Genomic DNA, 25580 nt, shown 5'->3' on the forward strand with positions numbered 1-25580 from the left:
GTTTTTGACAACATTTTTCCCAGGCAAATAAGCGTGGCAAGACGCTACTGTGACAGGCACAAATTACACTACCCTGTACTAGAGCAAAAGTGCTAAAGTACTAAATGGTTGCCCTGACCTTCATCAAATAAATGTGGAATACGTTATAAAAATGAATTCATCAAGTTTAATATAATAAACAAAATACGCAAATCTCATCATAACTGTCATCGCTCCAAAAAAGATAATAATATGTGCGTGAGAAAAGCCGTTACTTTCGTGTGATTTCCTTTTTTTCTTCAGTTGCCCAGCAGATGCCGCAGGCTGTATGCAGCATACCACCAAATGTAAAAAAAAAAAAAAAAAAATGGTGTTGAAAAATCTTAAGCATATAATATCACAAATAGGATTCAATGGAATATAGTGAAAATATGTTAAAATCATAGTTATAAACAGATGCCTTCGTGAGATTGTTTTGTAAACAAATTTCAGAGTGGATTTCATTTCATTTTCATAATATTAATGTATTACTATTTCAGCGAATTAATCAAATTATCTCATTGGAACTACGGCGGAAGTAAATTAGTGTGACGTCATTTTGTAGTTCTTTTCATCCGCAGCGGATGCCAGAGGAGCTTCAAATCACTGTTTAGCTAGGAGCAGTGGAAAGTTGTTGTGTAACAAGAGAAACAACAGGACACCCAACCAGGATTACGCGTTCTCTTAAAAGCACACGGAGGGTCTCTCCTCGAATATTTACGTTCCATATTTGTCTGTATTGTTATTGTATTTCAGCCAAAATGTTTTCCCTGTCGTCGTTTCAGCCACAGCAGGTAAGCGAAATGCTGCTTTTTGTCCTAGCTAACAATGACATTTACATTTGATTTGATGTCGTGTAAATATCATTTTCGTCGCCAGAAGGCGAATTACTTGGTAGTTTGATCACCGTTGTACCGCTGTGTGTAATTGCCTGGACCTTCCTTGCCTCTATGAGCGCTAATGTTAGCATTAGCCTGCTAACGGTGTGGGATTTATTTGTCTTCGTTTCACGATCGGACCATGCTGACGTCACCTTGCTGTCGGTTTATGCAAAATGATTGCTTCAACTCGTGTACCTGTAAAAGTAAAAAAGTACAAACTCTGAAAGGTACTTCAGTTCCAAAGTATTTTTTACATTACTGTCAATTAAATTCAGACATGTTTTGATAAGTTGACAGAGTGAAAAAAAATACATCTACATGACTACATCCAAAATATGTTCCGTCCTGTATTAATCAGCATAGTGCTTGTGCTGAGAAGCAGAAAATGCCTGGAGCTGGTGGTTTTTAGGCTGGCACAAGACGCATTCACCACTAATCATTCTTGGGGCCAACAAAATAAAAAACATCCCTAAAATAAGGGCCATAGATGGAGAATACAGTATCTTTGCATCTAGTGTGGAGTGTAAAGTATAGCTATCTGTTTGCAAATTTAGTTAAGTAAAAAGTGGACATAAGTAAAGTACAGACACCTGAAAAATCTACATAAGCTCAGTAAGTATTTGTACTCCTGAAATACACATTGTCAAGATGTCAGGCGCCCCTTTAAAGGTTACACAGGTCACTGGTGAGCGTGGAGTCACACGGAAGAGCATCCAGCGTGACGTATGTACTGTACTGTAGTTCCATGTATGCTGACAGTGCTGTATGTCATGTCACGTCTCCGCCGCCAGATGATTGTGCCCCTCGGCCAGCTCCTCAGCGCCCTCCACTCCCTGAAGAACGCAGCCACGGCGTCAGTGCAGACCCTGCACAAAGACTTCTGCCCCGAGCACACTGCACTTACAAAAGAGGTGAGTTTCTAATGTGGTGACCGCAACGTGCCTGATGTCACTCGCGGTGGTGGTCAAATGTAAACAAACATTTTGCAGTTTTCTAACAGCGGTCACTTCCTCTGTTTGATGGGCGGGCTGGTTCGGGTTGGGTTGTTGATGTGAGGTTTCACAGTCTTCATAATGATCCATGGAAGGAATGATTTAAATCTCCTGTCCCATTCAGTCCTCTCTCTCTCTTTGGTTCTAATAATTTTTTGATTTGATTTTGAGATGCCATGTGTGTTTAATAAAGAAAAACTGCCCTGTGTTGTATAAAAAAAACAAATTTGCCTCTTAAGGACAAAAGATTTGATGTTTTTTCTTCTTCTCGTTGTAGCCCAACACGAACCTTGGAGATCTGGGTGTGTCGGACATTCGGGGCAGTCACCTGGACGAGCTGCTGGACAGGCTGTTGCCGGCGCAGAGCTCGGAGGGACATCCTGCCTTCCCCACAGTGTGGAAGACCAGTCACGTTTCCGCACACAGCTTCTTTCACAACAAGCACGGTGAGTTGCTCGGGGCTGCTGAGGTGACATTCTCCCGTTTGCCCACTTTTTTTTTTTTTTTTGTAGTTTGCTTATATTGCAAATATTTTGGTTTATCACAGGGTTCGCAAACAAAAGACTTTTCGGCTCGCCAATATTCCACAGGCGTAACCACAGACCTCTACAAGACTTTTGCGCCGAGCTTCACTTTTTACCCTGTAAGAACACGTCGGCGTCAGTGAGTTACGGTTGCACAAATTATGAATTTTTGTCAACATCATTTGTTGTCTTCTGCTTGTGTCTTCAATCAGTGTGGCTCCAGAGTCGAGGTTTCAAGATTGTCAGAGGGAAGAGTAGACAGACGACGTCTGCTGACGATGTTCCGGCTGAGCTGGATCCCTACACGCCAGCTTTCATGAAGGTCAGGTCCCGCGTCGTGTCCCTCGTACTTTACTCCACATCACATCAATGTTGTGATGCCTTTCTTTGGTGCCCTCAAAAATCCCTTCCACGTGAATTGTATGTAAGGGAGACATTTCATCACTCCGATCCCCTGAAGATTTAGCAGTTAGCTGAATATTCAACACTGCCTACAGGACTCAAGTGCAAAGTTGATGCCCACAAATTACGACATGAAAACTGTTTTGACTCTGTGCAGCAGATCGGTGATGTATCTCCGATCTTGCCAGTGATCGGCAGATAAATACACTTCCTGCTGCATTCACAACAGTGGGAAAATTAACGGACAGAAAAACTTGAATACCCTCATTTCCAGAAAAATTAATACAGTAATCTCCCCTCCCTCATGATAAGTGAAAATCTGAAATATAGAAATACCCTATTGAAATACACCTATGACATGTTATTATAGCATTTACGACGCTTAAATTTTTAAAGGTCTTTTAAACATCCATCCATCCATTTTCTGAGGAGAAGTGGTTCTCCTCACTAGGGTCTCGGGCGTGCAGGAGCCTATCCCAGCTGTCATTGGGCAGGAGGCGGGGTACACCCTGAACTGGTTGCCAGCCAATCGCAGGGCACATACAAACAAACAACCATCCACACTCACATTCACACCTACGGGCAATTTAGAGTCTCCAATTAATGCATGTTTTTGGGATGTGGGAGGAAACCGGAGGGCCCGGAGAAAACCCACGTGCCTACGGGGAGAACATGCAAATTCCACACAGGCGGGGCCGGGGATTGAACCCGAGTCCTCAGAACTGTGAGGCTGACGCTCTAACCAGTCGTCCACTGTGCCGCCATCTTTTAAACACACCTTTTAAAACAATACAAACACATTTAAACTCATCAGAATCAGAATCATCTTTATTTGCCAAGTATGTCCAAAACACACAAGGAATTTGTCTCCGGTAGTTGGAGTCGCTCTAGTACAACAGACAGTCAATTTACAGAACACTTTGAAGACATAAAGACATTGACAAAAACAATTGTGCAAAAATATGCAGAGTCCTCTAGCACTTAGAGCAGTTCGAACGACTAATATTGCAATAGTCCGGTGCAATGACCATTGTGCAAAGGGCGCCGAGACTTCAAGGAGTGTATGCGGTTTAAAGTGACGAGTAGTGCGATCATCTGGGACAATGATGGTTGTGCAAATGTTACAGATACTCCTCAATCAGTGTGCAAATGGAGCAGATGCTACTCTGGCATGAGTGGCCAGTATATGCAAATAGTGCAGCATGGCGAGACAACTACAGTGAGTGCACGAGTAATACATAATTGGCCCCACAGAAATGTGACAACGAACTCAAGTCAAAAAAATTCCAGCTTGTTGTAATGGAATTATAGGTTAGGTGTTTAAGAAGTTGATCGCAAGAGGGAAGAAGCTGTTGGAATGTCTACTAGTTCTAGTTTGCGTTGATCGGTAGCGCTGACCTGAGGGTGGAGACGGTCCGAGAGGATTTTGCACGCCCTTGTCTTAGTTCTGACAGCGTGCAAGTCCTCAATGGTGGGTAGGGGGGTACCGACAATCCTTTCAGCAGTTTTGATTGTCCGTTGCAGTCGGAGTTTGTCCTTTTTTGTAGCAGTACTAAACCAGACTGTGATGGAAGAACACAGGACCGATTCGATGACCGCTGTGTAGAACCGTCTCAGCAGCTCCGGTGGCAGGCCGTGCTTTCTCAGAAGCCGCAGGAAGTACATCCTCTGCTGGGCCTTTTTGAGGACGGAGTTGATGTTGGTCGCCCACTTCAGGTCCTGAGAGATTGTAATTCCCAGGAACTTGAAGGTCTCGACGGTTGACACAACGCAGCTGGACAACGTGAGGGGCAGCTGTGGCGAAGGATGCCTCCTGAAGTCCACGATCATCAATGGATTACACAAAACTATTGCACAAACAGTATAAAAATATATCTGCAATGTAGCAGGACCACAGCAGCTGAACGGCGATATAGTAGGGGTTTCCTGTGAATAGAATGTAAGATATACTGTTAAGTTCAATGGATGGCTCGAATGAGCATTGCCCTGTGCCACTTTGTAATCGCTATAATAGCGAAATAGTGTCATGGAAACAAAAAAATCTGAAGCCGGGAAGCTCCAAAAGGTTGGGGCACGTGGAAGTCAATGTTGCACTGCACAGTAGAATTTTAAATTATAGGAATCGGATTTCTTCCAGGACAGCAAGTGAACGGGCGAGTCTAAAAAGAGGTGTTTTTCATATTTGAATATCTCTTTTATTTCCTTGTAGGGTTTTCTGATGCGGGAAAAGGGAGCAGAGGCTCAGTCGTTGGACCAACTAACGAAAAGCAAGAACCTTCCGGCGAACCAAGAGGAGGCCTTCAAGTCGGGCTTCTCCGAGGGCTTCATGCGATCGCAGGCCTTCACGCAGAAGACTCAAGGCAGGCAGCGGACTCCCTTTGCCCAGCATTTCCATTGGTTGTTTAGTTTGTTTCAACTGTGGCTCTGTTTGCAGATTCGTTGAAGAGAACCAGGCTGGTCCTGTTAGTGCTTCTCCTGCTCGGCATTTACGGTCTGTCCAGAGCCCCCTTCCTCTCGGGTAAAGGCTCCTTTTCTGATTTGAAAACTCTGGTTTGTCCCTTTTCCTCCTCTCAAATGACCTGACAGCCACACGGACACACGCATACAGCAGTACCTTGCTTTACGAGACGACGATCGTCACTCAATTTACTTGTATAACAAAGCAAATTTCCCAGTTGAATTGAAATAAAATCCAGCCCCCAAAAAACAAAGGGAGTAGACAATGGGGGAGACAATTTTCATTTATTTCACAATTTTGTTAAAAAAAAAGGGAGGAGCATAAAAATAAAATAACAACAAAACAAAGGTTTTGTGGTTGGGGTCTCGTGTTCCTTCGTTTCTTTAAAAATAGTTTTTCTTTCAATTTTAGTCTTTTCGTAAAACGTTCCATGACAAGTATATTTGACAAGCGTTTTTTGAATGACCCAACTTCAGTCTTAAGCCAATATTTGTAGGAGAATGTTGACACGGTATCGGTCTCCTTCCAAAAGTCCCAGGCGTAGACTCGGACAAGATTTTGGGATCGCGTATCCCAGCATGTCACAGAGAACCGACTGCACCTTCCCACACAAGGGAAAACCCGTGTAACATCTGGAGCCATGTCTCCAGCACAACTGTTGAGTTTTCAACTCTTTGCTTTTGATTGTAGGTCTGCTACATATTTGTAAGAAACTAAGATACCACTGTATTAAAAAAATATAAATCATAAAACATAATAAAACTTATTGTCAAGAAATAAAATGGTTTTATGAAGTGTAACCAAGCTGAAAGTCAAACACACACTGCAAAAACTCAAAATCTTACCAATATTTGTTTTATTTCTATTCAAAACTAATCTGATTACACTTGAAAAAATAAGACTCCTCACCTAAAAAGTAATCTGTTTTTAGACAATTTTCACTTGTTTTAAGGAGGAAAATAATTGTCAGTGGAGTAAGGTTTTTTTTTTGTACTGCAAAGGCAAATTTCTCAACTTATCTCAAGTTCAATTTTGCTTGTGACAAGTTGCTTTTTAGGTGATGAGTCTTATTTGAAGTGTAATCAGATTTGTTTTGAGGTGAAATAAGACAAATAATCTTGGTAAAACTAAGTTTTTGCAGTGCACATGTTAAAGTTGTTGTTGCGACTTTCAGCTTGTCCCTTTCGGAGTCGCCACAGCGAGTCGCTCGCATGATTGACTGTTAGTCCCGTTCAATAACTTGTAGCTGGTTAAACACGTAAGTTGGGGTACTCTTAAGTCAAGACACCACTGTAATTACATTCCATGCGAATTTGCCAAAACACTGAGCAGGTGTGTGTTCTCACAGTGAGGTTCCGCACCACATCGGGCCTGGACTCGGCCCTCGACCCCATCCAGATGAAGAACGTGACGTTCGAGCACGTCAAGGGAGTGGAGGAAGCCAAGAACGAGCTGCAGGAAGTGGTGGAATTCCTCAGAAGCCCCCAAAAGTTCACCGTTTTGGGTGGGAAGCTGCCCAAAGGTATTCTGGGTTCCATTTCTCATCCTGTTCTGCCATCTCTCTTCTGATTTGTTGTTCTTTTTTTTGTGTCACTTATTTGTAATGAATTTTCTTTCAATGGCAATGATAACAACAACAGATTACAGTAGTGAGTCATTCATAAAAAATCATTAAACCTTCATCCATTCTCCCACGTCCTTATTGTCCATTAGTGATGGTGGTGTCAGTCCACTTTTCCCATTTCTTTTCAAATTGTGTCTAGTGTCGTCTTATTTTGTAACTTTTTAATGTAGTTCCTTTATTTTACTAGCTGATCGCAACACTTTAACAAGTTACTACTCCTCCTTTTGTATTATGTCTCATGATAAGTAAAGTATCGTACGTTTGTGGTATCTCATATCCTATAGCAAATCAGTTGCTCTTTTGTCACAAGATAGCTATTTTTATTTTTTTAGGCAAAACGCGAACATATATGCGTGATCTGCATCCATTTGTCTACACGCTCTCCACATGGCTGCTGGTGATTTGTTGTTGTTAAAAATGCAATCCTCCTGCAGGGATCCTCCTGGTCGGGCCACCCGGCACCGGGAAGACGCTGCTCGCCCGAGCGGTCGCCGGCGAGGCGGACGTGCCTTTTTACTACGCCTCGGGGTCGGAGTTTGACGAGATGTTTGTGGGAGTTGGCGCCAGCCGCATCAGGAACCTGTTCAGTGAGTTTCAGGGAAAGAAATTGATCTCCGTGTGAATGCGCCCCACCGTGACGCCACGCCTACTTTCGGGTGGCAAAAGCTCAAGTGATCACTGGTGGAAGCAACTCAACTTCTTTTAGTAACACTTAAACAACAACCACAGCTGCAATAAAATGCTGTACATCCATCCATCCATTTTCTGAGCCGCTTCTCCTCACTAGGGTCGCGGGAGTGCTGGAGCCTATTCCAGCACGGTACACCCTGAACTGGTTGCCAGCCAATCGCAGGGCACATACAAACAAACAACCATTCACACTCACATTCACACGTACGGGCAATTTAGAGTCGTCAGTTAACCTAGCATGCATGTTTTTGGGATGTGGGAGGAACCCGGAGTGTCCGGAGAAAACCCACGCAGGCACGGGGAGAACATGCGAACTCCACACAGGCGGGGCCAGGGATTGAACCCCGGTCCTCAGAACTGTGAGGCAGACACTCTAACCAGTCGGCCGCCTGCTGTAAATCCAAGACAAGAATTAAAATAATTACAGTAAAATCATAAATGACTAAAGGAAATATTATTTTTTTAAATAAACCCCTTTGGGGTATATCTGCCAGCGCAACCCCAAACACAAGTTCTTGTCTTGGTTTTAGTTAATGGTGCAACAATTAATCGACAACTAATCGATTATCAAGTTAATTGACAACTATTTTGATAATCGATTAATGGTTTAGAGGTGTTGTTGAACTTAAAGTTGTCTAAATCCTCAGAATTTCAGCCTCTCAACAGTAATTATTCTCTGATTTCTGTAGTACTCCATGAAAGCAGACTGATTATCTTTGTATTTGATTAAAATAAATACTTTTCCAAACATCTGCTTTTACTTTGGAAAACATTTTTGCCGATGTATTTTTTTTTTTAATAAATGTTATGGACCAAACCAGTAACTGAATCACAATCAAATGATGCTTGTGCATTTTCTGCACTGCCAATTTGAAATAAAGTGCTGTTTTTGTATGAGGTGATGGAAATTGGAAATGTATTTATTTTTTATTTTTTTGGATGATGATGATGGGTTTTTTCCCATCCAATTCATCAATTAATTGAAAAAAATAATTGAGAGATGATTCAAATAATTGTTAGTTGCAGCAGCACCGGTTTCAGTTCAGGTCAGCGGTCGTCAAACACTTAACCATCTGGAATTATCCTGGTGTGCTTTACAAACATGAAATGTTCTGTATTATTTGTTTGTTTTTTGCAGAGGAGGCCAAAGAAAACGCGCCTTGCGTCATCTTCATCGACGAGCTGGACAGCGTCGGTGGGAAGAGGATCGAGTCTCCCATGCATCCGTACTCACGACAAACCATCAACCAGCTGCTGGCTGAAATGGACGGGTCAGTCGTTCTCTCTGGGTCAGCGTCACCTGGGTGATGTTTTATTTGAAAGGAAACATGCATTTTTAATGCAGTTCTCAGGTGCCTTGTCACATCTGGGACATGCTTTCGTTGAAATGTTCATATTTGCGCTTTCACTTCCTCTGAAATGGCATCCATGTTCTGATTGTGTTATATGTGTGTGTTTTTTTACAGGTTTAAGCCAAACGAGGGCGTCATTGTCATTGGTGCTACCAATTTTGCTGAGGCGCTGGATAAGTAAGTTTGCCTTTGTACATTTTTGATTTGCCAACGTCCATCCTCTTGTTGACGGTTAATCTTGCGCTCGCCGTCAGCGCTCTGGTGCGGCCGGGCAGGTTCGACATGCAGGTGCCGGTCCCTCGACCCTGACGTGAAGGGACGCACTGAGATCCTCAACTGGTACCTTGCCAAGATCAAAGTGGACTCTGGTAGGTTGTCACTGGTAGCGGACCGTACGCTCTGTGAACAAATGTTTTGGGATGTCCACTGGTCACACCCACATTGACACTTTTGGACAACTCTACATTTAGCCTAGCGTGCGTGTTTTCTAAATGTGAGCGGTACCCTGAGAAAACCCACGCAAGCACTGGAGGAAACTGTGCGCCGAGATTCCAACCCAGAACCTTTCGATGGTGAGGCGCAACCACGACCTCACCGTACATGCGGCCCTGTTTTGGGTTGATGGACCATTAAGTCCTCCATCTTAATTGGGAGTGGATGCATCCTATACTTCTAACAAGCCCACTGAACTTTGACATTATATGAGTCATGTAGTATTTGTTGTAGTTTAACCATTTATTTTTAGTGATGCTTAATTAAAATATATTCTGTATTATGATCCCTAACCTTAGAACTGAGAGTCAAATGTGCTAACTACTTGGCATACATGCCACCTTGAATTGTTGTATTGTAAATGCATTCATTCATTTTCCGTACCGCATATCCTCACTTGGTTCGCAGGCGTGCCTGCGCCCATCCCAGCTGACTCTGGCCGAGAGGCGGGGTACACCCTGAACTGGTCACCAGCCAATCGCAGGGCACCTATGAACAAACAACCATTCACAGTCACAGTCACACTTACGGGCAATTTAGAGTCTTCACAACCTACCACTCATGTTTTTGGGATGTGGGAGGAAACCAGAGTGCCCGGAGGAGAGCCGGCACGGGAAGAACATGCAAACTCCACACAGGCGAGGAACTGCAACCTCAGAACTGTGAGGCAGATGTGCTAACCAGTCGTCCGCCGTGCCTTGCCGCCTGTATTGTAAATTATATGTGTATATATATTTTTTTGTTCATTATTTTTACATTTAACCATATTTCATTCATTGGTTGACTATTATAAAATAAATTATCAATACCATATTTTGGTCTTAAAACAACAACACTAAGTTTGTCCATCCATCCATCCATCCATTTTCTACCGCTTATCCGAGGTCGGAATGCGGGGGCAGTAGCTTTAGTAGGGATGCCCAGACTTCCCTCTCCCCAGCCACTTCATCCATCTCTTCCGGGTTGATCCCGAGGCGTTCTCAGGCCAGCCGAAGGAGCGTGTCCTGGGTCGTCCCTGGGTTCTCCTCCAGGTGGGACGCGCCCGGAACCCCTCACATCCGGGAGACATCCGAATCAGATGCCCCGCCACCTCATCTGGCTCCTCTCGATGTGAACGAGCAGCGGCTCTACACTGAGATCCTCGCGGATGACCGAGCTTCTCACCCTATCTCTAAGGGAGAGCCCGGACACCCTGCGGAGGAAACTAATTTCTTGTTCTTTCGGTCACAACCCACAGCTTGTGACCATAGGTGAGGGCAGGAACGTAAATCGACCGGTAAATCGAGAGCTTTGCCTTTCGGCTTAGCTCCTTCTTTACCACAACGGATCGACACACACTAAGTTTGTGTTTCAAGAATAATAAAATATAAAAGCTATGTGGCCCCACATCTGATCTTAATCGTTGATCTTTTCGAGACATTTTAGACGGTTGTAAGCGTCCAAATGTATGGCAACTTTTTGGGAAAGGTCCACAACGACGTGGGTTTATTGTAGAAGAATGAGAAGAAAGGTAGAAGAGAGGTCTCCATTTTGGGAATGGAGACCTCACAAAGGTTCTTTGTGATGACTGGACAAAAGACCTCTGTAGATGTAACAGCCACGTGTGCCAATACTTTTATTCTCCTGAAGTTGTTTTCATTGTGTGTGTGAGTGAGTAGCTGTTGTCTTCCCGTGAAAGAACCTTTTCTTCCCAGTAACAAAGCTCTTTGTTTTTGTGCAGCGGTGGAGCCTGAGATTATCGCCCGGGGCACGGTGGGCTTCACGGGGGCCGATCTGGAAAACCTGGTCAACCAGGCGGCCTTGAAGGCGGCGGTGGACGGAAAGGAGGTGGTCACCATGAAGGACCTGGAGTTCGCCAAGGACAAGATCCTCATGGGTGAGGCAGCGAGGAAGTCGGGCGGCGGGGAGGGAGGACACGGGGTTCCTGACGGCACACCCTGTTGTTCATTGTAGGCCCCGAGAGAAGGAGCGTGGAGATCGACAAGAAGAACAAGACCATCACGGCGTATCACGAGTCGGGACACGCCATCGTGGCTTACTACACCAAGGACGCCATGCCCATCAACAAGGCCACCATCGTGCCGCGAGGACCCACGCTCGGACACGTCAGTCCAAACCATAGCTACAGTATTCTAAAATGGGCAACAAGTGGCCTTGTCTTGTCTTTTTGTCCTCTTGTCTTTTTAATCCTTATATCCTGTCCTCTCATTTTGTTTTTTTGTTCCTTTCATCCTTTTTGTCCTTTTCTTCTTGCCCTGTCCCCTTCTCCTCTTGTCCTCGTATTCTCGTCACGTTCTGCCGTTTCCTGGCGTCTCGTCCTGCCGTCGTCCCGCAGGTGTCCCTGCTCCCGGAGATGGACCGCTGGAGTGAGACCAGGGCGCAGCTCCTGGCCCAGATAGACGTCAGCATGGGCGGGCGAGTGGCGGAGGAGCTCATCTTCGGAGACGACTACGTCACCACAGGTTGCGCTCCCAGTACAACCCGCCTGGCCGCCCGACCAATTAGAGACTCATTTGAATCCTCCATTTCAGGTGCATCCAGCGACTTTGATGGAGCGACCAAAATTGCTAATCTGATGGTGACCAGGTTCGGCATGAGCGACAAGGTCAATTCATCAGTGTCCAGATGACAGACGACATTATTGATTTGATGAATTATGGTGATGAGGTTTGTTTCCCTATAGCTTGGCGTCATGACCTACGGCGACGTTTCCAAACAAAGTCCGGAGACGCAAGCCGCCATCGAACAGGAAGTCAGGTTGCTGTTGAAGGTGTGTGGCCTTACTATAAAAGCTGTGTTGTTTTCCTTTCATTTCCTCTCTCTCCCTGCATTAAAAGGCAGAACCCCGTTTGTTTGAAGCTCCTTGTGTTTGTGCCAGAGGGAAAAACAGGGTACACTTATATTTGCAGGACTCGTACGAGCGAGCCAAGACCCTCCTGAAGATGTACAAAAAGGAGCACGAGAAGCTGGCTGACGCCCTCCTCAGGTATGAGACTCTGGACGCCAAAGAGATCCAAATGGTTCTGGAGGGAAAACCGCTGGACCACTAAGATGCTTCCATACATAACAACCCAGAACGCTGGGATTCATTGACAACTCTGGGCTGCTGTTTCTAGTCTTTTTGAAATGTCATTCCATGAAATGTTGAGGTCGTAGTGGACGACAACGGAACCTCATTTCAAGGACAACGAACTATAAAATACACACACCTTGATAAGCGGTGCTTCTGTTTATTTACTTGGGGTACCTCAACTAGAAGGTATAATTTTGTATAGACTGGTGCTTTTGCGACATCTTACTTTATAAGAACTACTTTTATTTATTAAAATGCCCTGTTTTACTCAGATTAGTGATCAAGTGTTGCTCAAATAAAGGTCACGCTTATTCAAACTGGTGACATTTTGTACATTATGAATTGAAGACATCATCCACTACAAGTGACTGACTGTCATTACCAAACCTGCAATTAGTTCCACGCATGGGGACGTCGTTGAGTCCTCTTTGGTCGCCCCGCCTCATCTCGGGGGTTTATAAATTGAAAAAGAGAACTTCTTCTGACTTGAAGACTGAAGCTTCACATTGAAAAAGAACATAATGGATGCAGAACATGACATCGCCGTCATCGGGATTGGGTGCAACTTCCCTGGAGGTACGCTGACTGTTTTTTCTCCTCTGTTTTACTGCAAAGGTAATGAAACTTCCCAATGGTGGAGCTTGTGTCTTATGTAATTTACAACTTCAGCTATTTTTGATGTATCACTATTATTCTGTTTCCATCAAACTGTACCTTTTGGCTAAATTGTGTCCATTTTTGGCCAATTGCCATTTTTGGAAAACAAAAACAAATTCAACAAACAAGAACTTTTGTGGATTACCATGACCTATAGCACTGATATTCAACACAGACAAAGAAAAAGCACCGTTTATAGCAAGCATGTCGGTGGTGTTTTTATTGATGTTAAAAGCGAATTTGGCAATCCTGCTGTTAGGTTAATGTTTTTTTAATTCCTTAATTACTGGATCGAATCATACAATTTGGTTAGATTGGGTTTCATTATAGACATGGAATTGTATTTATTTATTTGTTTGCTTTTTGTTTTTGTTTTTTGTGAGTTTACATCATTTATCGGTTTTTAGACAAGTGAACAATTTCATGTAATGTTCTTGAAGAGGCATTTAATGGTTTAACTGCATTCCAGTGGAGCAAATGAATAACACAATTTCGATTTTAAGAAGTGGAGATAAGAATTACATTTTTGTTGAAGAAGTGGAAGAGTCCTTTTGCTGACTGTACGTAGAAAGATTAGTACTACAGTATTAGCAATATGATAAAAGGTGGTACTGAAAATACGTCATACAATGTCATTTTTGAGGTTTTACAAAGTGCACATTGTGCAGACAAACTCCAATTTGGAAGTGTTACAAAATAAAAACGATTGGGTATTTTCAGAATCAGAATCATCTTTATTTGCCAAGTATGTACAAAAAAGTTAAAAGTTAAAAACGGTGGTAGTAGAATCCCATCGTCACGGCTGAAGTGCATTTGCATGCTTTAACTGTGGTCACCGTGGTTTTTAGGTGAAGGCTTGGATAATTTTTGGAGGGTTCTGTTGGAGGGGCAAAACTGCGTTGTGGATATTCCAGCCGAGAGGTTTGACAGAGAATCCTGGTACGATCCCGATGGCAGCAAACCTGGAAAGACGCAAACCACCAAAGCTGCTCTTATAGATGGGTAAGAGGGATTACTTTGCTTTTATTTATTGTCATAATCGGTGAATTTATATACTTTTTAGAATTAAAAAATATCTGTCATATGTATAACTCTATTTAATCATTTTCATTACCGTGAGTCTTCATTGCTGATGGGCTGAGAGAAATCAATTCCTATTTTTTTAAATTGTTTTTTATTGATGTGACGTCCACATTGACCAAGTGTGAAAATAATCTTTGATTTACATATTGCGGATTCTGCTTAATCCTAGATTAACGGATGAATCCTTTATTTTCATTTGTGTGTTTTTGTAATAGATTCCTATGAGCGGGACGTTACATTTTCATTGTGCACCAGATGTAACACAATGCTAATTTCCATTTGTCGTCTCATATGGGAAACAAAAAGACATAACCCCAATTCAAAGAAACAATATCCATCCAAAACAGTGCTGTAACATCGTCATAATATGCGTAGACTATATACATCAAATAGAATGGTCAAAACTGATGTATTAATTTGGCGCCATCTTGTGGCATTTAGAGGCAGTTTATAAAGTCAAATGATGACCGACGGTGTCCTTTGCAGGGTGAACGAGTTCGATACCAATTTTTTTGGCATGGCCGAGGCAGAGGCGGACGTCATGGACCCTCAGCACAAACTGCTCCTTCAGTGCACCTTCAGGGCCTTGGAGGACGCCGGCATCCCCATGGAGCGCATCAGTGGAAGCGCAACCGGAGTTTATATCGGTGATCACGTCAACTACTTCATAAGACCACACTCGGATAGAAAGTGTGTACATTTCTCATTTCTCTATGAGGTCTTTTCATGGGAAAACAGGAGACATGAAACTTGGCTATTGCAAAGTTGCCAATGTACAGCTTGATAAGTAAATTGACTGTACCATCAAAATTCCTCAGCGCCCAGTCATCAACTCGTTCACTGGCAGCCCATTTTGCCAGCCGTTTTTGAGTCTTTTGACTGATCACTAAAGACACACACAATATTGTGTTCTGTAACAATATCAACATCCAACCTACCAAAAGAAAGCATAGATGTCACCAGAAAAAGGGTTGTTTCTAACCTTTTCCGTTTTTCAGTAACCAGCAGTAGAACATGGGTTGGTTGCATTTGTTTTTGTGACACCTCAAACCATAAAAGAATAAAAACAAACTGATAAAGGGCTTTAGATAGCAAAATGGTCCTTTGTGTACAGATGGATGGTATCGCTCTCACTCATATTCTGGTCACTGGAAGTTTCATTTCGGCAGGCAAGAGCTTCGTCTCATAGAAAAAAAAAACCGTGCTTTGCCGCCATCTTGTGGCCATATACGTTGTGTTCACTTCTGTGAAATACTATCGATAAACTTGACTCATCCCGTGAAGTAATTGTAATTTGCCACAGCGGCAACTTTCACACGCATACACTCGCATAATAATACAGGAGACGGAAAATACACGAGCACAACTTGACAACAGGCCTGACTGCGTTGCAGGTCTAATGAACCGAGACTACGAGATGCTCCGAAGCCACAGCCCCGCCTCCATCAGTCACTACAATGCCACGGGGACGGCCACGAGCCTGGCAGCCAACAGGATCTCCTTCGTCTTCAATCTCACGGCTCCCTCCTTTGCCGTGGACAGTGCCTGTTCCTCCTCCCTGGTGGCTCTGCACATAGCCTGTCAGGCAATAAGACAAGGTATATATTTACTTCGTTATATTTGTACAGTGGTGTCTTGAGATACAAGTCTTGAGACTTACAAGTTTGGGGTTTACTGTCAAACTAACATTAAAACAAAGACAATTACGTACACATCGTGTATACAAAACGGCCCCATAACTTTGCCTTCCACAGTTCAAAACGGCATAGACAGGCTTACGAACAGCATCCGTAGTCTCAGCGAAAAACAGTAGCAGCACATGTAGACAGACAATATAACAATACAAACTGATTCAGCCTCTGTGACAAATGGCTAACATTGCTGCAGTTGACTGTGTCACTTCCAGTAGTTGTGAAAGTCTTCGTTTGTGTCTTCAAGACTGTGTTATACTGCCCCCGGTGGTCAAGTCATGCACATCAGAAAGAGTCACAATGAATTTTGATACACAAACTGTTTAACAGGCGGCACGGTGGACGGCTGGTTAGAGCGTCAGCCTCACAGTTCTGAGGACCCGGGGTTCAATCCCCTGCCCCGCCTGTGTGGAGTTTGCATGTTTTCCCCGTGCCTGCGTGGGTTTTCTCCGGGCACTCCGGTTTCCTCCCACATCCCAAAAAAACGTGCATTAATGGGAGACTCTAAAATTGCCAGTAGGTGTGACTGTGAGTGCGAATGGTTGTTTGTTTGTATGTGCCCTGGGATTGGCTGGCAACCAGTTCAGGGTGTACCCCGCCTCCTGCCCGATGACAGCTGGGATAGGCTCCAGCACGCCCGCGACCCTAGTGAGGAGAAGCGGCTCAGAAAATGGATGGATGGAAACTGTTTAACATTCATTTTGTTGTTATTACTATATGTTTTATGAAGTCCAATGTTACAGTGTTGTCTTCCTTATTGAAAAACGTTACCATTTTTTTTTTTTGGTATTGCTTTGGCACCATCTCGTGACATCCTGGTGCCAAGAAACGTTTATGTTGAAGTGAGTGGCGGAGCTTCATTTACACAGTCCTGCCTGATTGAAAAGCAGTGCTTTGCCGTCATCTTGTGGCATCTGTAGGCACTTATGAATCTTACGAGGTAGGCGTGTCAATTACTTGGGGATATTCACTATTCACGACAGGGCTCTGTCCCTATCCTGAGTGAATAGCAGAGGAACAATGTCCATTTCAGAAGCTGCACTTTTTTTTAGTGAACCTTCCTGAAGCACCGTACCACGTGACTGATTCAGGAAGTGGTTTGCTGGTTTGGCGCGTGAACCGCGTGTCATTGGAAATATAACACAACTGTGGCTTCGTCTAGACAGATCCATTCAGCAAAGTAAAACTCCCATGTCGACATCACTGACAGTAAATGCAACAATTGAAGTACAGAAATACCTGGCAGAACCAAACATAGACAGACAGGAGGACCCACTGCAGTACTGGAGAAAGCAAATCAATTCTTATTCACGCTTGCTGTCATGTACCGTTCCACTCGAGCTTCATCTGTGCCTTGTGAGAGCATTTTTTTCAAAGCAGGAGAAATCCTCACAAAAAAGCGGAACCACCTTAGTCCTGGCTCTTTAGAGAAATGACTTTTTTAAAATAAAAAAACAATGAAAGATATTGGGGTTTTAATTCTCTTTATTTAATAACAAGAACTACTACAAGTAACAAAAGTGCATTCCTATTTCTAATACTGTGCCTCACTGTGGTCCTATCATTGTTTTGTAGGTAGCAACTAGATTGTAGTACATTTTATTGACCTCTTGATGGCGCCATAGAGTTGATTCCCAATGAAGCGTCGGTACATGCGGCACATGCACGGTTGACTGAAACTATCGATGCTTCATGGGTCTTCATCTCACCATCACTACTTTTTTTTTTTTTTTTTTTACTTTAACTTAAGAACTCAAATGAATCAGTGTTTCTGCTTTTACCAGTGTCTGTTGTTGAGTGATTACTTTAGAGTGAGTCAGTATCTTTTTCCACCCGTCTGACCAGGGGACTGCGAGATGGCGCTGTGCGGCGGCGTCAACTGCATCTTGGAGCCCCGAGTGTTTGTGGCCCTCAGCAAGGCCGGGATGATCTCGCCCGAAGGCACCAGCAAGCCCTTCTCCGGCCAGGCAGATGGCTACGGCAGAGGCGAGGGCTGCGGGGTCATTCTCCTTAAACCGCTCAAAAATGTGAGTTTTGAAAACAGTCCCTTTTGCGTTGCGGATATAGCTACTGTTAAGACTTTCTGTCGATGTTCTCAGACGGTGCTTCACTTACATACATCCGAAAAACGAGATCCAATAAACTAATTAAGATTTCAAAGATCACAGCAAAGTACAAAGAAGCCCATGAACACAATTAAAGACAAAACAATGGGTAACTGCAGTGCTGCTGGTATCCCTGTGTCCACTGGTGCTCTTGGAAGGGTTAACTGTTCATTAAAAAAGAGATTGGAAAAAATTCCATATCCAAGCACAGAGTGGAATAACAAATGTAAAAATGATTTTTTTTTTTTTTTTTTTTTTTTAAAAGGGCTCAGACATTAAAAAAACATCAATGTGTATTGGCCCACTGATCTTCTTCTGGGTGTTGGAAACAAACAATGCTGTGCAGACATTATCGTGCCATTGAAAACGGCCGTGTCACTCAGATGTGCGCTTGACACTTGCACCATGTTTGTGAGCCACTGGGGGGCAGCAGTTTCATCCAACCATCCATCCATTTTCTGAAATGCTTCTCCTCACTAGGGTCGCGGGCGTGCTGGAGCCTATCCCAGCTATCATCGGGCAGGAGGCGGGGTACACCCTGAACTGGTTGCCAGCCAATCGCAGGGCACATAGAAACAAACAACCATTAGCAGTCACAGTCACACCTGCGGACAATTTAGAGTCTCCAATTAATGCATGTTTTCGGGATGTGGGAGGAAACCGGAGTGCCTGGAGAAAACCCACACAGGCACGGGGAGAACATGCAAACTCCACACAGGCGGGGCCGCCGCAGCAGTTTCAAGAAGGCCCAATATCATCACAGCCGGTAGCAGTTAAACATGACAAATCTAGATCTTCAACAAGAAAAAAAAATTGATCCAAACGTTGGGAAATCTTAACCCAATATCAATATGCATTTTTACCATTTGGATAAATGTGCACAATATTTCCCAAAAGTTAATTATGATTACATTAGTGGCACATATCATCATTTCTGGCAAGGGTATTCTATGGCCGGCCACATAAAAGATTAAAAGCAGATCTGATTCATTCTGTAACATATCATGATTTAAGGTGATTACAATAGACTGGTGATCGAACAGACCCAGTTCCAAGGCTGCTAATCTGACATTGTAAGATTTCTACTCATCATCGTCTTTCTGTATCCAGCATTAATTAGACCTTGGATGACGGAATAATACACATGAACACAATTACGTAAATATTGTTACAGTACATTGACCTTCTTCAGTTTATCAAGAAAGCAAATGTTAGATTCAGGACTTAGGCTCCTATCTTTTGACCATGAATAAAATGCACCCCACAGATTGATGAATTTACTGTCTTTTTATACACTGTTTGGAGCCCATTTCTATGTGATGTCACTTTGAAAGAGATTTGCTAATAACAGGTGAATGGAGGCAATGGACTCCTTGAAACCAAAAATATTCTTCAGTTTGAAATCTTAGGTGTGGAGTTACCTTGATTGGATCTCTGGTGGGTGTGTCCCCTGGGAGTGTTCACATGAGGGTTGCTGTTAATTGTTAATAGTTGTGGCTCTCCAGTTCCTACGGCAGACTTGGGGTGAAACCGAAAAGCTCATGTTTATTTTTACATAGACTGTGTGTGTGTGTGTTTTCAATAACCAAGAAGAGTCCAATTGCCTCCACTCTTATAGATTAGAGGGACAGAAAATGTATCTAAGAATGTTTGGCATTGTGTTATTTTACAGGCGTTACAAGACTGCAACAAAATCTGGGGTATCATCGCCAAAACGGCCGTCAACCAAGATGGACACTCGGTGTCGCCGATCACCAAGCCCTCCTTGCATCAACAAGAGGCGCTGCTGAAAGGAATATACTCCGAGCTAGACCTCGCTGATGTCCAGTACATCGAGGCTCACGGGACTGGAACCCCGGTTGGAGATCCGACAGAGGCAATGAGCATCTCAAACATCGTTGCCAAAACCAGATGCTGTGGTACAGATACTCTACGGATCGGCTCCGTAAAGGGAAACATCGGACACACAGAATCCGCAGCAGGAGTGGCTGGACTCATCAAAGTGCTCCTCATGATGAAGCACCAGACTATCGTTCCGTCTGTTTTCTACTCCCAAGAGTGTTCCCGCATAGATGCTGAAGGTATGAGGATTAGTATTCCAACAAAAGCTGAAAGGTGGAAGACGAATGGATCGTTGAAGCGAGTCGCTGGGATTAACAGTTTTGGATTTGGAGGCACAAATGCGCACATAATTGTAAGAGAGTATAAACAACCCACATGTCCCGCACAGATCCCAAAAGATGGTCCTAGGCTTTTTGTAACATCTGCAGCCTCTGAGAAATCCTTGCTCCGATCCCTCACTGATACCCACAGTAGGCTTCTTGATGGCCAAGCGGCAAACATGCAGGCGTTATCATACACCTCAGCCTGTGGACGGAGCCACGTGAAGCACAAATACCGCAAGGCGATCCTCACGTCATCCCTCTCAGATTTAAAGCATCAGCTGGCATCCTTGTCGAAAGCAAAAGTGCCGTCGACGAAGTCAAACACTGAGGTGGTGTTTGTGTTCAGTGGAAACGGTGTTGCCTTCACAGGCATGTGCAGCCAGCTCTTCAGCACCATTCCTCTTTTTAAAGACAAGGTGAGAGAGGTGGAGGTTCTCTTTCAGAAGAAGAACCAACACATCAGAATCACTCAGTGGCTTTCTGGAGAATGTGACATGCACAAACCTAGTCGGCCAGATGTTGTCCAGCCTCTGCTTTTTGCTGTTCAGGTCGCCATAGCAGCCCTCCTGAAGCACTGGGGTGTCAAACCTGACACAGTGCTGGGACACTCCTTAGGTGAGGTTGCTGCTGCTCACTGCTCAGGTCTCTTGGCTCTTGAGGATGCTGTCAAAGTGGTTTACCAACGCAGTGCGCTTCAAAGCGGGGCCACTGCTGGAAAGATGCTTGTGGTGGGCAACATACTCGTAGAAAAAGTGCTGAGAATTCTTCAGGACTTCTCAAAGAGTATTTGCGTGGCTGCCTTCAACAGCCCGCAGTCTTGCACATTGTCAGGAGATGAAGATGCTATAGATGTCCTCCATGACAAATTGAACAGGATGTATAGCGATGAGAATATCTTTCTCCATATTTTAGATGTTCCGGCAGCTTACCACAGTCAGCTAATGGATCCTATCCTTGAAGACATTCAGAGTAATTTAGATTGTTTGGTCGTCAACAGCATGGAATGCAAGCTATTTTCCACTGTGACAGGAGACAAGTATGTGCATGGTGAATTTGAAACTGGTAGCTACTGGGCAAAGAACATCAGGGAACCAGTTTTGTTTGAGGGAACGCTATGTGCCATTGCGAGAGATAACCTGTCAGTGAGAAACATGGTCTTTGTGGAGATTGGACCTCGCAGGGCTCTTCAAAGGCACATCCACGAGACGCTAGGAAAGGACGTTATTGTTCTTTCCTCTGTTCAACCACAGAAAGAATATGAAACCATCTTGTCTACGGTGGGGAAACTATTTGAACTGGGTGTCAATGTGCACTGGCAGGAGCTCTACCAAGGTTATAAAACACCACCCACAGCGTTCCCAGTCTATCATTTTGACAACACAAAAAAAGAGATGTACTTTGAGGATGTCAGAAAAGGAAATGATTTGTTTTCTTCTTCACCACATCCACTGATATCTCAAGTAAGGCAGAACAACAAACAGTATGTGTGCAGTGTCACTGCAAAGACTGCGCCGTATCTCTGGGAACACAAACACAATGGCGTTGCCATCGTGCCCGGCGCCTTCTATGTGGAGCTGGCTTTTGCTTCTGTGTTGGCCGATTTGAACCCGAAGAGGCCCATGTCCTCTCTCCAGCTCAGTGTGACATTCCATAATCTGCTTAGCACTAACAATCACCAATTGAAAGTGAGGCTTGCAGAAACTAATTGTGTCTTTACAGTAAGTTCCTCTGCCGGCACTCATGCCTCAGGTACCTTCAGGTGCACGGATGGACCGGCTGTGTTTGAGGAACCAAGTATTTGTCCGGAGAGAATCCTTAAAAGATGCAATTTGATTGTCACGACCCAAGAATTTTACTCCATTCTTTCTAGAGCGGGATTTGAATATGGCTCTGTTTTCAAACAGCTGCACAATGTTCATTTTGGAGATGAATTTAAAGAGGCAGTGACAACAATCCATGTCCCAAAAGAACTCCTGAAGCATCTTCACGACTATTTCATCCATCCTGTGCTGTTGGACTCTTTCTTTCAAATGACCGCTGTCATAGCTGCGAGGCATTTCTCAGCCAAGCAGGGCTTCCCCTCAGCAATTGGCAGTGTTGCCATTTCGGGACTACTGCAAGAGGAGATGATTATCTACATGCGTGCAACTGAAGAGATGCCAAATTTCATGAAAGTGTGTGGTTGCTTCGCCACCAAAGGTGGGAAAGTACTGGTGGAACTTCAGGAGGTACAGATTACGTTCTTGGGTGGTAGCTCGCCTGCTTCTCAATCATTATTTTTCCACAATGAAATCGTTCCCATCACAAACAAGACGAATTGTGACCGGAAGATAAGAGCGTTCATTTTTGCAGACGAGCTGGGCATTGCTGAGGCTCTTGGGCCATACTTGCACCCAGAGTCGTGCTCCGTGGAGGACAGAGAGCACTGGACACCTGGCGAACTTCAAGACCTTGTTCTTGGCAGCAACTTGAGAAATGTTCTCTTCATTTGGGCCGCGGAGGATCTGAGTCACTTATCAGCTTGTAGGACGCTGGACCGGTTGGTGGCCTGCTGTGAGTCATTCCGGCAGGTTGTGTTAACTTTGAAAGAGGACCAACAATCTTGCACTGTGCATGTTATAACCTACAGGTCCACAGAGATGATGGTAGACTGTGTAAGTTCTGGTTTTGTGCTGTCTGGTATGATGAGGGCTTGTGCAGCAGAGGTACCGGGTATCTCTTTTCAGCTCATTGACCTGATGTCTCTCACTAGAATGGACATTGAGTCTCTAGTTGGTGTCATTAACACTTGTAAACAATCAGAAGTCATTGTTGGTCAAGGAAAGGTGTGGACAACAAGCATAACACGCACACACATAGTGGACAGTGGATCATTTAAGGGTGATAAACCATTAGTAAGAGATTTTGTCCTACAGACTAGTCATCCTTACAGAGTGGAAGGCTTGACTGCTACCCCCCATAAACCAAATGACTGCACTGTCCCAGATAAATCAGTTGAGGTTCAGCTCGCAAATGTGTGTGTCCATTCGTCAGATTACTTCCCTGTGACACTCTCACACCTAAATTTTGGAAAGACGCTGTATTGGACCAACCGCACGGCACACCTTCACACATTGCTGGCTCTCGACTTTAGCGGCATTGTCACAGCTGTTGGGAAAGACGTTCGCGGCCTAAGAGAGGGTGACTGCATCGCGTCAAGTTACCCGGCTGCTGCAGCGACGAGGTTTGTCATTCCGGAATCTGTGTGTTATGACACGAAGAAACTTCGATTCCTGGAGGAATGTCCAAGTATATCATTCTTCATCCTGGCATGGGAGATCCTGCAGCGCACTCTTCCCACTGTGAAACCACAACAACAGAATAAACTGACCATTATCACTCCAGACCTAGCTTCTGCATTTATGAATGTTTTAGCCTTGACGGCAAACAGGTCGGGCTGGAATGTATCCTGTTTGCAGCATTTTTCAAAGCGAGATCCAAGTCCTGATCCATGCCGAGTCTTTGTCTTCCTGCCCCCGTTTGACGACTCGTGGCAGGACTTACGTGATGATTACGGCCATGAGGGACATGTTGTCTTTGTGTGCGGAACACTGCAGTCATCCCCACGCTGGGCAAATGTGTTCCTGTTCAAGAACGACTTCCTCCACGTCCATGTGCTCCATGTGACTCATGTTCTTCAAAGAGTTTACCTCAAAGCGCAAGGTCAGACCATCTTTAAGTGGCTCATGTCACTTGGCTTTAATCAAGTGTCTCTGCCTATTAAAAGGGAGATGTTTCAGATCTCAAACACAGCAAAAGCTCAAGCTAACGAATCATATTTTGCCTCCAAGACAGTGCGGCAGGTGGTTTTAGATCAGAGAGCGCCAAACTGCCAGTTGTCAGACATTGTGCTGCTGAGCAAGCCGAGACAACTCTTTAAAAAATACTGTACTTACATCGTAACTGGAGGCCTCACCGGTTTGGGTTTTGAGACGGTTAAGTTCATTGCCTGCAACGGAGGCGGTAGTATTGTAACTCTGTCCAGGGGCACGCCGACGCACGAAACATATTCTGAACTAGATCTCATCCAGAAGAGGTACAACATCACCATCATGAACGCTCAGTGTGATGTTTCTGTGTCGCAGCAGGTTGTGGAAGCCATCTCAAAAATTGAACAGAGATTGAGTTGTTATCCCATCAAAGGGGTGTTTCACAGCGCTGCCGTGCTCCACGATGCGCCCATAGAAACCATCAATGCGTCCCTGCTGCAGAAGGTACTGCAGCCCAAAGTGAGCGGAGCCTTAAATCTTCACTTTGCCACGCTACACAAGAAGCTCGACTTTTTTGTGTGCTTCTCTTCCATCTCATCGATTGTTGGCAACGAGTTGCAGTCCAGCTATGCAGCGGCCAATTCGTTCCTTGACAAATTTTGTCTTTACCGGAGGAACCTTGGCTTGGTCGGACAGTCCATCAACTGGGGTCCTCTGAACCTCGGCCTACTGCTCAACAAGAAATGCATCCAAAAACACCTAGAGGCCAAAGGGATGATGGTCATGGATGTGGATGAGATCCACGAAGCTCTTGCCAAGGTTCTTCTCAGCAACAGACCTCAGCAGGTCGTATGCAAGCTCAACTTTAAAAACGCCTCCCTCAGGGGACAACTGTCAGCCTTGTTGGAGGCAGAGCTGAAAGACAACGGTTGCATCGATCCCCCAGTTCTGCAGTTGTGTTCCCCACATGAAAGCGTAAGAAGGATCGTCTGTGACGTTAGCAACCTTAGCGAGGACGAGCTGGATAACAACGCCACTCTGGGTGCGCTGGGTGTTGACTCCATGTTGGCTATAACACTTCAGAATAAGATATTGCAAGAGACAAATGTAAATATACCATTGGTCAGGATACTGGACCCAAACACGACAGTGGCAACTTTGGAAAGTTTGGTGATCAATAATAATGTAAGGTCATATGATGCATGAGGAACTAGTATTTGTTTCAGAAAGATAAGAATAAAGTGAACCCCTATATATTTGCGAATTCACATATTTGCAGATTTTTTTAATTTTAATTTGATTTTTTTCAGAACCTGTCCTGATTTTCTCTGCAAAAATCACCGTTTTGCTATTTTTAGGTCAAGTTCCAGCTTGTGGCATGTTGCAGCTAAGGACCTATGTTGAAGTGAGCGGAGGAGCTTCATTTAAATAAAAGTAGTTATTTGCCACCATCTTGTGGCATCTATAGGAAATTATAACCTTTTGTGTGTGTGTGTGTGTGTGTGTGTGTGTGGGAGGGAGGGGCAATTGCTCACAGATTTTCACTATTCGCGCCATGGCTCAATCCCTAGACTAAAATTTTAAATGTTACTTTTTTTTTAACCAATAAAGCTCTCTATTGCTC

At 44.3% G+C, this 25580-nt stretch overlaps 2 protein-coding genes across 2 annotated transcripts; both read left to right on the forward strand.

The window, feature by feature from the left end:
* The first annotated feature begins 604 nt into the window (after positions 1-604).
* On the forward strand, positions 605-12827 carry LOC133396640 (ATP-dependent zinc metalloprotease YME1L1-like). Its single transcript, XM_061666683.1, is given in 19 exon segments — positions 605-812; positions 1691-1810; positions 2169-2337; positions 2439-2534; positions 2628-2737; positions 5027-5177; positions 5252-5335; positions 6624-6797; positions 7334-7486; positions 8728-8860; positions 9056-9118; positions 9196-9244; positions 9246-9309; positions 11154-11309; positions 11387-11538; positions 11769-11895; positions 11965-12038; positions 12117-12203; positions 12343-12827. Coding segments are annotated over 19 exon segments (2136 nt in total). The 5' UTR covers positions 605-779; the 3' UTR covers positions 12484-12827.
* Positions 12828-12931: 104 nt separating this feature from the next.
* pks1 (polyketide synthase 1) lies at positions 12932-25162 on the forward strand. The gene is made up of 6 exons (XM_061667037.1): positions 12932-13082; positions 14012-14165; positions 14733-14893; positions 15641-15844; positions 17783-17964; positions 19715-25162. Exons 1-6 carry the CDS (start codon positions 13028-13030, stop codon positions 25160-25162), a joined length of 6204 nt encoding a protein of 2067 aa, XP_061523021.1. The 5' UTR covers positions 12932-13027.
* The last annotated feature ends 418 nt before the right edge of the window (positions 25163-25580 follow it).

This window comes from Phycodurus eques, chromosome 21 (genome assembly GCF_024500275.1).
Source record: "Phycodurus eques isolate BA_2022a chromosome 21, UOR_Pequ_1.1, whole genome shotgun sequence".
Lineage (NCBI taxonomy): Eukaryota > Metazoa > Chordata > Actinopteri > Syngnathiformes > Syngnathidae > Phycodurus > Phycodurus eques.